Source organism: Pseudonaja textilis, chromosome 1, assembly GCF_049901715.1.
Source record: "Pseudonaja textilis isolate UNSWEBS1 chromosome 1, rPseTex1.2, whole genome shotgun sequence".
Classification (NCBI taxonomy): Eukaryota; Metazoa; Chordata; class Lepidosauria; order Squamata; family Elapidae; genus Pseudonaja; species Pseudonaja textilis.
In genome coordinates, this window is record NC_141990.1 from 243,915,953 (window position 1) to 243,928,932 (window position 12,980).

The window sequence follows — 12,980 nt, forward strand, 5'->3', positions numbered from 1 at the left end:
GGGTCATAAAATGGGAGTTATGAATGATTTGGGTGAAAAGATGGAGAAACATTTTGTGAAATTTGACTGGTACAAAATTTCATTTTTCTATATTCAACAAAATTTGAAGTGATCTTCATAGGATATTAGAGAATTGAACTGAAAATTCAATTTCTAGTCACCTCTAGATGAGATGGTGATACACAAGTCAAATAATTATATACAATTGATTTGATTTAATTAATTTAGATACCATCCAATTTCAAACTACTGTGAGTGGCTTACAGTATAACAGAAAAAATAAAATACAATGCAGTTTAAGAACAAACCAGCAAAAGACAAATAAGAAAGCAAATAAAAACCAGAAAGATGAATCCAACGACAAAATTCACAAAAAGATCCAACCATCCTAGGCTAAGGCCTGAAAAAGATTATCAAGATCCTCCAGAATCGGGATGGAAAGCCACCTACATTTCAAGGCAGCTTCATTCCAAAGGGCAAGTGCTGCAGTGGGGAAAGTATATCTCTTGTATCTCAAAAGATGGGATACATGGTTCCAACCAGTAGTTCAGACTCATCCCAAATCACACAATGAGACTACATCCTTGCAAGGAGATAGGGCCCATTTGATACCAGCTAGCCAGAAGGCAATAGACTGATTGTAATAGTCTCTACCATCCGATCATGTTGCAATTGCTCTGAGACAAAACAGATCCAGTGTCCAGATGCTGGTATGTGTCAGACCATTGATGACTTGGGACAGTTCCATGGTTGCCATGGAGGCCACAAACTCCTGAGCTGCTCCAGATTAAATGTCATCAGGTGGCAAATTGAAATCTCTGAGCACCAACGGCCTTTGCAACCCTCTGGCAGCCCAGCAGAAGAATTTAGCAGTGCAGGCGGTGATGCTGCTGAGCAGCTGGGAGGGTGGTACCCTAGCAACCATCTCAATTCTTCCCTAGAGTTCAGCCTCAACCAGAACACCTCAACATATGGTTAACAGTAGAGTAGAGCCTCTAAGACAGGGCTGTGAAACTCCCGGCCCATGGGCCGGATGTGTCACGCGCTGGCCATGCCCATGCCTGGTTTAGCAAAGGGGGGGGGAGAAGTCCTGATATGTCACGTGACACCGCTGTGCCAACATGAGTTTGATATCCCTACTCTAAGAACACACAGACTCATTCATGTATGACTAAAGCCACACCTCCTTCCCCCCTTCCCCTTTGATCTCAGCTGATGCTAAACCTGAATTCAGGCAGTTCTAAGGGGGCCAGTGAGACACACCGGGCCAGTGCCCTCATCCATGGTAAAATCATGAATGAGAAAGGCTTTATTACATACTGCCCTGGTCTTCAAAAGCAGCAGCTAAAGCCTAAGACCACCAAGCATCTGATAGCCCAGGCACTGAAAATACAAGATGAGGTTTTGAAACCAGGACCAACTACTTTCAAAAAGCTCTCAGTGTATTTGAATGTAGCCTGCCCCTCAGTTCCTACTATACTTCCCTTTGCTCTCCGATCTTTCACTTCTTTCTCCCAGACTAGATATATAATGTCACACCGACTGATCCCCCATGCACTGAACCCATGGTCCCCAATAAGTTAACTGGCCCCACTACCCTTAACCACATGTTCCTAAGCACTCAATACCAACTGGGGACAGGCCCCCTTCAGTGAAAGAGTAATTTTCCCATCCCATTAAAATGGGAGGGATGACACCACTAGAGATAAAGGTAGGGAAACCACAGCCTCCTGAGTTCTAAGAAAAGCCCCAGTGGTGCAGATCTCAAACTCATCTAGGGAGCTAAAAAGCAGGGCCATCAACATCTCCCAAGTTGTAAGCAGGCCTCCAATATAGACCAATATAGCATCTCTTATCCTGGTGCTGCTGGTTTTCCCCAACAGCCTGTAGCTCTTTCCTAGGTCCTGGATGACAAGGGGAGGGCCAAAATGCAGGTGAAATATGCCCATGTCAACAAAATTATTGGCAATTGGGTGGCATATAAATGTTACAAATTGTTATTATTAAATTTAATTTGATGCTATAACTAGTTTATGGGTTAAAGCTAGGTAAATGCATCCTTGGCCACAGCTTTCATCTGCCCATCTAAGTAGGCTCTAGCCAGAATGTAAGGCTACAGACTTTTTCTTGCAGGGGCAATAACACCCTCTCAAGAGATACCATTGAACTTTGATAGGCAAATGGGAATTCTAACTAGCTTTGATTCAATTTCAACTTGATTTGTCTTATCCAAAGCCTTACAGCTTCGAGACATTGTAGCAAGATGCTGATGTTGCATCTTGCCATCATTGGTGTTGTGTAGAGTAGCAGTTAAAAACAAGGTGACATCACTATATTAATGATACTATATGTAATTATGATTGGAATGATGAATGTTACATAGTTTTATCCTTTTGAAATGCACATGAAATGTACATGTCACAACTTTTGTCTGGAATGTGGAATATGTTGCTTAAACCTAAGTAATATGCTCATCATTATTTTTGTCTTGCTTAATGTTTTGTCCTACTTTTTGATAGCTTTTTGATAGATTGCGAGATGAGCAACCAGAATTTAAACAGAAAATTGTTCCAGTTGCTAGTGATCTTACAGAAGTAGAAATGGCCCTTAGTGAGGAAGACAAGAAGAATATTCTAAATTACATTAATATTGTATTTCATTGTGCTGCTACTGTAAGATTCAATGAAATCCTAAGGTGAGTATGTTTTCATTAAAACCAATGCCATTTCTAATATTTTTGATGTAATCTCTTGATTTCGTACACTTAAAGAAAAAAGATGTATTACTTTGTCAAGCCTTAATGTCTTGGCTCAGAATAAGAACAAATATATTAATTTGTAGGCAGTCTTCAGTTACCAATCACAGTTGGGACCAGCAGTTCCATTCTTAAGGCATGGAAAGTGAAAAATCACATGACCATACCTGATTTATAAATGCAGTTTCCCTGGTCCAGCTGCCTTTGTTAAACAAATCAACACTTTAAATATAACATCACATGATCATAACTTGCGACTTCCTGCTGGTTTCCCCAATGACTTTTTTTTAAACAAGTTTTATTCAATTTTTCACATAAAAACAAAACGCTCTTTTTAATGGACAACATATTTCCGGATCGTCACTTTTACATACAAATAAGACAATAATTATATAGTCATATGTGCATACTTAATTCTATTATTACCTTTTCCATTGCAAATTTACAGAAAAGAGAAAGACAAACAAATTAATCCAAATCTCATATTAATCTCAATCCAAACATCCTTCCATTTCATTTCAATTATTTCAAATATAATCCTTTAATATTTTTTAAGAGTAAAAAATAACAATATGTTTGCCTAATAAAAAAGGTTACCAGTCTCTCCTTCCTTTTAATAGTCTGTATTAGCTTATTAATTTAAATAGTTCTTTAATCTGTCATATTTTCTTTTCATCATACATTCTTTCTATAAATTCTAGATTGATACAAGCTTTAACACAAGCGAAAAAGAAACAAACTTAGGTTTCTCCCCTTTTACTGCTTTGAGTGTGACACCTCAGTGGTTAAAATATACCTTTATTCCCTCATCTTAATTCCCAATAAACCTTCATTTTTAAGTAGTTACAATAATAATCATTACATCTTTTCATTTGGGTTCCGCAATATATTTTCCCCCCTTAATTTTATTTCTAATTTCAAAAAGGTAAAAGGGAAAAATTGACTATTTAATTCCTGGTTACTGATATTGACCTCATTTTTAAACATCTTCACATTCATTTCATTTATTACAATTTTTTCAATAAACCTTAACTTTTCTTTTAAAGATAAAAATAAAAATGTATATTTATCTAATAAGAGTTATCAGTATCTATCCCTCCTTTAATAATCTATATTACCCTATTTTCTAAGTATTTTTAATTGCAAATATATTCTTGTTGCCCCTTGTCACCCTGCAGAATCCCCTTTTTAATTCATCAACCATTATCTCTTTAAAAAAATTATTTTCATCATTTTACTATTTCCGTGTTTCTTTATTTCCTGCAACTGTTTCTTACTGCCTCTCCTCCCTCTCTTTTTCCCATATCTTTTCCCATTCCAGTTTATATCCCTCTCTTAGCTGTCAAAATTATTTTCTTGGTTTTTTTTCCTGTCCCTTTGTATTTTCACTGCTCACTTTTAAGAGTTCAGTGTTACCTTAATCCCGGGGTACTTTTTGTTTAGTTGTTTTACCCAATTGTCCCGGCTCAGAAGTTATCCACCTCTTTCCTCACTCCTGCACAAATCTTAGTCCAGCTGAGTCCTCCTCTTCGGGGTGGCCATTTTTGACCACCGTTTCAGTCGTCTTCGAGGGGAAACAGACCAAGCCCAGTAGGGGAGATGCGGCTCCCCTCAACCTGGCTGGCAGCTTCCCCTTACTCCACTGCCCCTCCAAGGCAGCTTCAGTCCCTAATCGCAATGATCGGGGCTCTCCAACAAAAGAGCACGGACCATAGCTGCAGACAGTCATGATCTATGGTCTGTCAGCAAGGAGGGCTCAACCTGGAAGTATTGACTTTTTGTTGGTAGCTGTCTATGAAAGTTGCAAATGGTCACCATAAAAATTCTGCAACCGTTGTAACTGCATGTTAATTGCTAAGCCTTGAATTGCAATCATATGACGAATGATCTGCAATAACCAAACTTGAAGGAACAATCATAAGTCTCCTTGTTCAGCACTTTCATAATTTTAAATGGTTGCTAAGTGGGGACTACCTGTACTTTTTACTGCTTCTAAGACTTAAAAATATACAGTACATGCTTAATTGGCAATTGAATTAGAGCAGTGGTTCCCAAAGTGGGCGGTACCGCCCCTTGGGGGGCGGTGGGATGCCTTGGAGCGCTAAGAGGCGGCAGGGGGGCGCTGGTGGCCCCCTCGCAGGGCGCAATTCAGGGGTGGGATTTTGGAGGTAGCTTGCCCGAACTCCTGTGCAAAGGGGAGCACAACGTTGTTGCACCGCACTAATGGGGGGTGGGGCGAGGTGGCTCATCCCCAAAGTGCCAGCATTGCTCCAGCGACGCAGCCCCGAGGATGCTAACTTTGCCTGCACCTGTCACTAAAGTGCGGCAGCCAGAGAAATGCTCCATTCAGAAGCGCTGAACTTCCAATCGGCGCTGGAGGCAACGTTGCAAGGGAAGAGGCAGCGCCCGAAGGGGCTTCCACAAAGGGGGAAGAAAACCCTCTGCCACTGCCGCTGCTTTCGCCCCTCTCAAAAACCCTGCCAGGTCCCGGGTGTCCTGTTTGCAGTCCCGCCCAAGAACGTGCCCCCTGCCCCCTGGTTACCTGTCTATTAGGAGCATCCGAGCCTGGTTTCTGGAGTCCTTTGGGGCACTGGGTGTAAAACCGCATCCAGCCGGCCACTCCTTTGTTTGAAGGGGAGATTTCTGGTTCCTTGTGTTGCCATGTTTTTTTCCTCCCGTGAACGGTGGAGGAATCAAGAGTTTCACGTATTTGTGGCGTGGGTCCCTGTCACAAAATTGGAGCCTTTTGGCAAAGCTTCTTGTATTTTATGTTACAGGCCCATTGCAGAGAGTTTGTTGAGAGAAAGAGAAATTGTAATATAATGGCAAGAGTTCCATTTTATTATACTGGTTGGAGAGTGGCTTCTGATAATCATGAAATGCAAAATAGTAAATGTTTCCCCCTCCTAATCAAGGTGACAGTATTTAATACCTGAGACAATAAGCAGTAGAAATTCAACGATACAGAATGAATCATTTTATGTGACACCTCACTGTTGATACTTAGAGACAGTTTTACTGTTAGCAGAGAGAAGCAGCCAGAATCACTCTCATCTCTTGAGAGCCCGGCCAAAGTTTCCTGTGCCACCATCAGTCAAAATTCAAATTAGTGGTCCACGGGATTTAAATTTATGAGTTTGGTGGTCCCTGAGGTCCAAAAGGTTGGTGACCCCTGGATTAGGCCAAACCTGCCTGGGCAGAAAATAGGTAGGTAGGTTAAGGAAGGGATAGAGAGAGGGGGAACGAGAGAAAGAGAGGGAATGAGAAAGAAACAGAAAGAGGGAGGGAGGAGAAAGTGAATGGGATAAGGAGGGAGAGAGGGAAAGGAAAAGAGAGAGAGGGAATGAGAGAAAGAAAGGGAGGGAAGAGAAAATGAATGGGATATGGAGGAAGGGAGAGAAAGAGAGGGAAAGAGAGAAAGAGAAGGAAGGGACAAGAAAGAAAAGAAAGAGAAAAGGGAAAGAAAAAGGGAGAAAGGAAAAAAAAGGATAGACAAAGGGGAGAATGGAAGGAAGGGACAGAAAGAAAGAGAAAGAAAAAAAGAGAAAGGGAGGGAGGAGAAAGTGAATGAGATATCTAGTCCAACCACCTGCTCCAGCAGGGTTAGAAGTATGCATGCGTGCGTGTATGGCTGTCAAAACTCCAAAAACATGTCAAGTAGCTCTGGGGAGGTCAGGCATAAATTAGAACACTTATTAAGCAACCAGCCATTAAATGAGGACCACTTGTATTTGGTTTGCCAGTCACATGGCCACCTGGCCACGCCTACCCAGTCACATGACCACCAAACCATGCCCAGCCAGCAAGCCATGCCTTGCCAGTCACATGCCCACAAAATAAGCCATGCCTACAGAACCAGTTGTCAAGAAATTTGAATCCCACCCCTGGGTGGGGAGCACTGAGGATGAGTTTGTAGCACCAGGGGGGCGGTGGACTGAAAAAGCTTGGGAACCACTGAATTAGAGTATGACAATTTGTAATTTGAAATTTAAGTTTATCTCAGAAAAAAATGTTTGGAATTGTTATTTACATGCTTTTTTTGCACTAGGCATTTTCTTTCTTCAGCTGTTGTTCATGGCACAAAGCTCTTATGCTTTTTTTCTTTTACTTCAACAGGGATGCTGTTCAGCTCAATGTAATTGCAACACAACAGCTTCTCTTCTTGGCTCAGAAAATGAAGAATCTAGATGTGTTTGTCCATGTTTCAACAGCATTTGCATACTGCAATCGAAAACACATTGAGGAAGTTGTTTATCCACCTCCTGTTGATCCTAACAAATTAATAGATTCCTTAGAGTATGTATTCTTTAATAGTTTTCCTCTTCTATTGTTTCTTTTGATAATATGATGATGATGAAGAGTTGGGATTTAATTTAAAATCATTTCTGGTTTGAATTAATTCTGGATATAGTTGCTTAGTGCTGTCACTGCTCAAAAAAATACACTGCTCAAAAAAATAAAGGGAACACAAAAATAAGACATCCTAGATCTGAATGAATGAAATATTCTTATTAAATACTTTGTTCATTACATAGTTGAATGTAAGGAGATAGGTACTAGGGAAGATGAGAGCAATGATGATCATACTGTCTTTCTAGATAGTTTGACAGTGTTGTGGAATTAGTTGTTTTGCAGAGCGATGGCATGGGGGAAAAACTCATATCTAGTTGTTCTGACGCATTATTGCGTCATTTTGAGGGTAGAAGTTGAAATTTGGGTTTAAAGCACTTTTGTTCCAGCAGATCATTTCTGCAGGTGGAAAGCCAAAATATAATTTTTGTAGGTTTTTCCTTTCAAATTTTATGCAAGTAATGTTTGACTTACTACCATTTGTTTAATGACTATTCAGATTACCATGGCACTGAAAAAAAGGTGATTTATGACAAAGCCTCACACTTACACATTGCAGTTTCCCCACAATCATGTGATCAAAACTTGGGTACTTATTTGCAGCGTTCTGGGATCATGTGGTTATCATTTGCAGCTTTCCCTCCTAGCTTCTGATAAGCCGAATCAGTGGGTGAAGCCATAGTTGCTTAATGACGGCATGATTCATCTAAGAACTATAGTGATTCACTTAAGAACCATGGCAAAAATGTTGTAAAATTGGGAGAAACTTAACTACCTTGCTTAGCAATGGAAATGTATTTGTTAATTACTAAATGAGGGGCTACCCAATTGCATTCATAAGTCAAGGAGTACTGTACCTTCTGAAAGTCTCCTCCAGTATATTAGTTTGTATGGAAGACAAAACTACTGCTGGAAATTGCAGAGGGAGGAGAAAATTTTTCTTTTCTGCTTGTCTAAAGTAAAATTCTGGACCAAAGCTTGTTTTTCTTGTTTTTGGTTAGAATTTTTGATGGTAAATTGCATTATAATTGTTAATAAATATAATCTTCTTGAGGTGTGTTAACTTTTCAGTGAGAATGAATGAGCTATGTGCTTTTAAATTTGGACGGTCTTAATGAAGTTAAGCTTTTCAGTATGATCTTTTAGTATGACCTTTCCCCTAGCTTTACTGTTCTCTAACACTGAAGTTCAGACATAACTTCATTGTTTGTGATTATTTTGTGGCTTATTGAAATAAATGTAGGTGAGTTAACACGATTACATTTTCAGGTTGGTTTCAGTAGATTTGAAGAACACCTAATTTTCTGCAATTTTCTGTATTTTGGAGTAAGGTTGTGTTGTAAAGTTCATCAGACTTTACTCTGAGTACAACTTTTAGAATTGTACTCTTAATATAGATTCAGTCCACTATTAATGATGTAAACAGTGGTACAAGAAATTAGGCTTTTTTTCCATGAAATTATTATTAATTGCAGCCACCAGTTTACTTTTTTGATACTAATTTTCATTATAGTAAAAAGAAACTAAAAATGATTGCCTCAAAAATGACAGTTCGATTAAGCCTCTTATATTAAAATATGTCCTTTTGAATTGATTGTATAAAGAGATGTGTTTAACTACTCTTAGTTACAAGTGGACCTAGTGATAGATTTTTAGCAAAAAATAATAATGCTTTTTACCTTTGAGATACTTTAGTTCTGAAATAAAAAACTAGCTTAATTTAGTTGGTAAGAAATGTGTTTTTATCAATAATGTCTCAACTTTTTCTTGAAAAACTGGGTGGAAATAAAGTACTGAAATGCGTTTTAAGTTATGATACTATTAGATTTTCAAAAGAGCTCTAGGTATACAAATGCAAATGCATATATAAATATTATACATATACAAATTCAAATGCATTTTTAGCTGTTGATATAATTACTGGAATGAAACACTGGAATGGCCTGAAAAATTATGGAAAAACAAATTGTATGAATTAGTGAGGTTAAAAACTACATGTTCATATAGTCCAGCACAGGTTATATGTGGTCTATTTCTTTGTGCAGTTCATTTATTGATACAACTAAAAAGCTAAATTTTCTGTACTTGTAGTTGGTTGCTGTAAGAAGTATCTTCATTTTCTAAAAAAAATAGATGAATGTGTTAGTTCTAAAACAAAATAAGCATGCCTTTATTGCAGCAAAACCTAAGATCTTCAGGTAGATTCACTAATTTACCTGAGAAGCTGATAGATCATCCCTGCAGAGATAAGATTGGCTCCCATTTTGACCCTCTTTTGTAAGGCTGTGACCATGTTCTGCCAACAGGACTGGGGATCCCAGAGCTATATATGGAGCCCATCAAGTGGTTCATCTGATTGTTGGGGGGAGGGGGATATTGGTTTTTGTATTGGGGTTTCATCCTTGTAAACCACCCAGAGTTACTGAGATTGAGTTGGGCAGCCATATAAATTTTACTAAATAAATAGGAAACTTGTTATAAGATATATTATGCTTGTTGGACACTTCAAAGTGATACTTTATAAGTTTAATATATTTAATTTTTCAGGTGGATGGATGATGGTCTAGTAAATGATATTACGCCAAAACTAATTGGCGATAGACCCAATACCTACACATATACAAAAGCCTTAGCAGAATACATTGTACAGCAGGAGGGTACAAAATTAAATATTGCCATTGTGAGGCCATCAATTGTGGGTGCCAGCTGGAAGGAACCTTTTCCTGTAAGTCAGTGTTTTATTATTTTTTCTTTATCAATATTTTGTCATTGTTGACCCTTGAGCTATCTTTATTGTTTAGATATTGGCAAGAATTATGTGACAAGTTGGATATAGAATGGCTGTGCTTTCTGCCTTAAAATTCTTTTGTGAAGAAAAATCATGTGTGGGTCTTTGCAGAATATAAGAAGATATAAAAAACTGCCTTACATAATTTTGGATCATTGATTCTTCCAGGTCAACATCATCTCTGTTGACTGTTGGAAATCTTTAGAAATTCACACTTGGGTTTTCTTTAATGTGTACTTGAGGGATCAGACTTTGGTATTTCTGCATGCAAAGCAAGTACCTGCCTCTAAATTATAGCTTCTCTCTCCTAAATAATTCATATATCCAGCTACAAGAACCTATACTTCTCAATTATATTTCAGTAACAAGGATTTTTAGCATATAATTAATACTAATTACATTGTTGAACAGGATATTTCAGAAATACTAGCATTATATTTTAAGCTACTACCATGCAATTGTTATTTTGGAGCCTCTTGTTAAAACGGCTCTTGAAAAAATTCCTACTTACTTGATACATATGTGAAAGTAATTACAGATCACTGCATTCATTGCATATTAGCACTGATAAGTATCGGCATAAGCAAATACTAATTCAGATCTTTAAATTTTAGCATCTGCTCATTTTATCATAATGAGAATTAAACAGAATATCTCCTTTATTCTAGACATATTTTTGCTGATAAAATTGAAGTAATTTAAAATTTGACAATTTCTTTGATATATTATTCCTGTAATTCATACTTCTAAAATGTCACAACTATATTAAATTCATGAAAGATATTTTTAAGCAGTGGATACGTTTGACTTGCAAAGTGTAAACCAGGATTTTTATATTTCTGTTATACTATGAATATATCAGTTCTTGGACCTTGCCTGTACCTGATTAGTTCTTTCATTATAAGTAACTAAACTAGAAATAGCTCTACTAAAGGAGTTTTCAAGTTGTATTAAGGTATGGTTTATGTTACTATAGGTTATTGAATAAGACAAATTGACTAGGTTTGTACAATATATTAAGCCAAAAAGTGATCTATTTGTTTATTGTTCAAACAGTGGATTCCAACTTTTCCTCAGACCGTGTTAATTCTTAGACTGAAAACATGAGAGATGGTTGGAAGGAACAGATTAGGATCCCGATGTAAATGGCATGCTAAAAAAGATTTCTAATTTTTATTCATGCTAGCAGAAAAGCCAAATCGGGGTAAAGGCTCATTTATAAGATCTTCCAAAATCCCAGTTTACCATTATCATTCATCAAACATACCATCACATTCATCACAGATGAAATATACTGTATGAGGTCTTTGGAAATAAAGGGGAAAAAAGGTATCTATTGATAAAGCAACCAGTGCAGCTTTCATGTCTAATAAGAGCTTTTATCTGTTGGATCAAAATTTGCTCTATAGTATAGATATTATAAAGAATCATTATTTCTTAAGCCATTTGAAAATGGATATGTTTATTTATTTAGCAAATTTATATAGTTGCCTAGCGCACAGTGACTGTGGGCAGCATACAATTAAATAAATATTTAAAACAAGTACAACATGTTAGTATCCATAACATTTGTCATTTCTTATATACAAATTTCTCTTCTAAAAAAGCACATTCTTTAACCATATGGAAGGTTTCAGATATGAATGTAAATGATATAATATTAGATACTTGAATATTAGATTTTAAAAACTTAGTTTTATTAAAACACAATTTAATACAAAATATTTCATTGTTCATTATGGTTATTTCTCAACAGGGATGGATTGATAACTTTAATGGACCTAGTGGCCTTTTTATTGCTGTAAGTAACAGTTAAATGAAGGGGTTTTTTTCTCTTAAAAATGGAAATAATTTGAAATGGCTTTCTTAATGTGTTATTTTTTTATTTTAAGGCAGGAAAAGGAATTCTTAGAACAATGCGAGCCTCGAATAATGCAGTTGCCGATCTTATTCCTGTAGATGTAGTCATCAATGCAACAATAGCTGCTGCTTGGTATTCAGGAGTTAATAGGTATAACAGGTGACAATTATTTTTTTATATAGGATAAGCAATAGTTATATAATATTAAATTATATAAGCTTAAATTTCCCCAAATATTGATGTTATTTTTGTTTGTTCTTTACACCTGTTATGTTCCTTGAACTTAAAAAAAGGTCTAGCAGTTCTGCCGAGTGCCTCTGAATTACCCACCACACCCACTTATCCTTAGCCAGAAATTTATGACTGATTTCTGAGTTCATAAACTGAGCTATAATGCAAGATCAGGGAGTGTATGATCCTTCCTTGTTCTGAATATAAGTGATGGTTCAGACATGCTTGAATTTTTTGACATTGCTTCTTTCTTTGAAGATATTTCTGAACCTTCATTTATTTGTTTATTTAGGACCGTGATGGTGAATCCATGGCATGTGTGCCACAGGTGGCAAGCACAGCCATTTGTGTGGGCACACGAGCCCCAGCCAAACTTACCTGCACTGCACATGCATGTGCCTCCCAGCTGATTTTCGGCCAATTGAGGCTGTTTTTGCGCTCCCAGAGGCTCAAGGAAAGCATCTGCAGCCATGGGAGGCCGAAAAACGGGCCTTCCAGAAATACCAGAAGTGCCGAAATGGGCCCGTTTTAAGCCTCCCGAGGCTGCAGAGGCTTATCTCGAGCCTCTGGGAAGGCAAAAATGGCCCTCCGGAGGCTGAAAACGGGCACTTCTGTATTTCCGGAAGGCCTGTTTTTTGGCCTCTCAAGCCTCCAGGAAGGCGAAAATGGCTGAAGCCCATTGAAAATCAGCTGAGAGGTGCACGCATGTGCAGTGCAGGTATGGGGGCAGGGGTGTTGCACACGCATGCGCTGGGGGGATGGGGCGCATTGCATTGTGGGTGCTGGCACAAGCGCACTTTCGGCACACCACAACAAAAAGGTTCGCCATCACTGATTTAGGAGATATATGGGCTATCCCACTCTATTACTCTAGCCCTAGAGTACAGGTAGTTCTTATAGAATACAGGTAGTTCTTGACATATTCATTTAGTGACTGTTTGAAGTTACAGTGACACTGAAAAAGTGACTTATGGTCAGTCCTTGTACTTAATGAG

General features: G+C 37.9%; 1 protein-coding gene across 4 annotated transcripts in view; it reads left to right on the forward strand.

Annotated features, from left to right (window-relative positions):
• FAR1 (fatty acyl-CoA reductase 1) overlaps positions 1–12,980 on the forward strand; it is a 47,390-nt gene that overhangs the window by 17,369 nt on the left and 17,041 nt on the right. For 2 of the 4 annotated variants that reach the window (XM_087921162.1, XM_087921163.1), the window contains exons 3-7: positions 2,520–2,695; positions 6,872–7,051; positions 9,653–9,830; positions 11,650–11,694; positions 11,786–11,913. In XM_087921162.1, the coding sequence (XP_087777288.1) occupies positions 2,520–2,695; positions 6,872–7,051; positions 9,653–9,830; positions 11,650–11,694; positions 11,786–11,913 (707 nt within the window). The remainder of the gene's footprint in view (positions 1–2,519; positions 2,696–6,871; positions 7,052–9,652; positions 9,831–11,649; positions 11,695–11,785; positions 11,914–12,980) is intronic. The other 2 variants (XM_087921164.1, XM_087921165.1) reach the window with 1 other exon arrangement.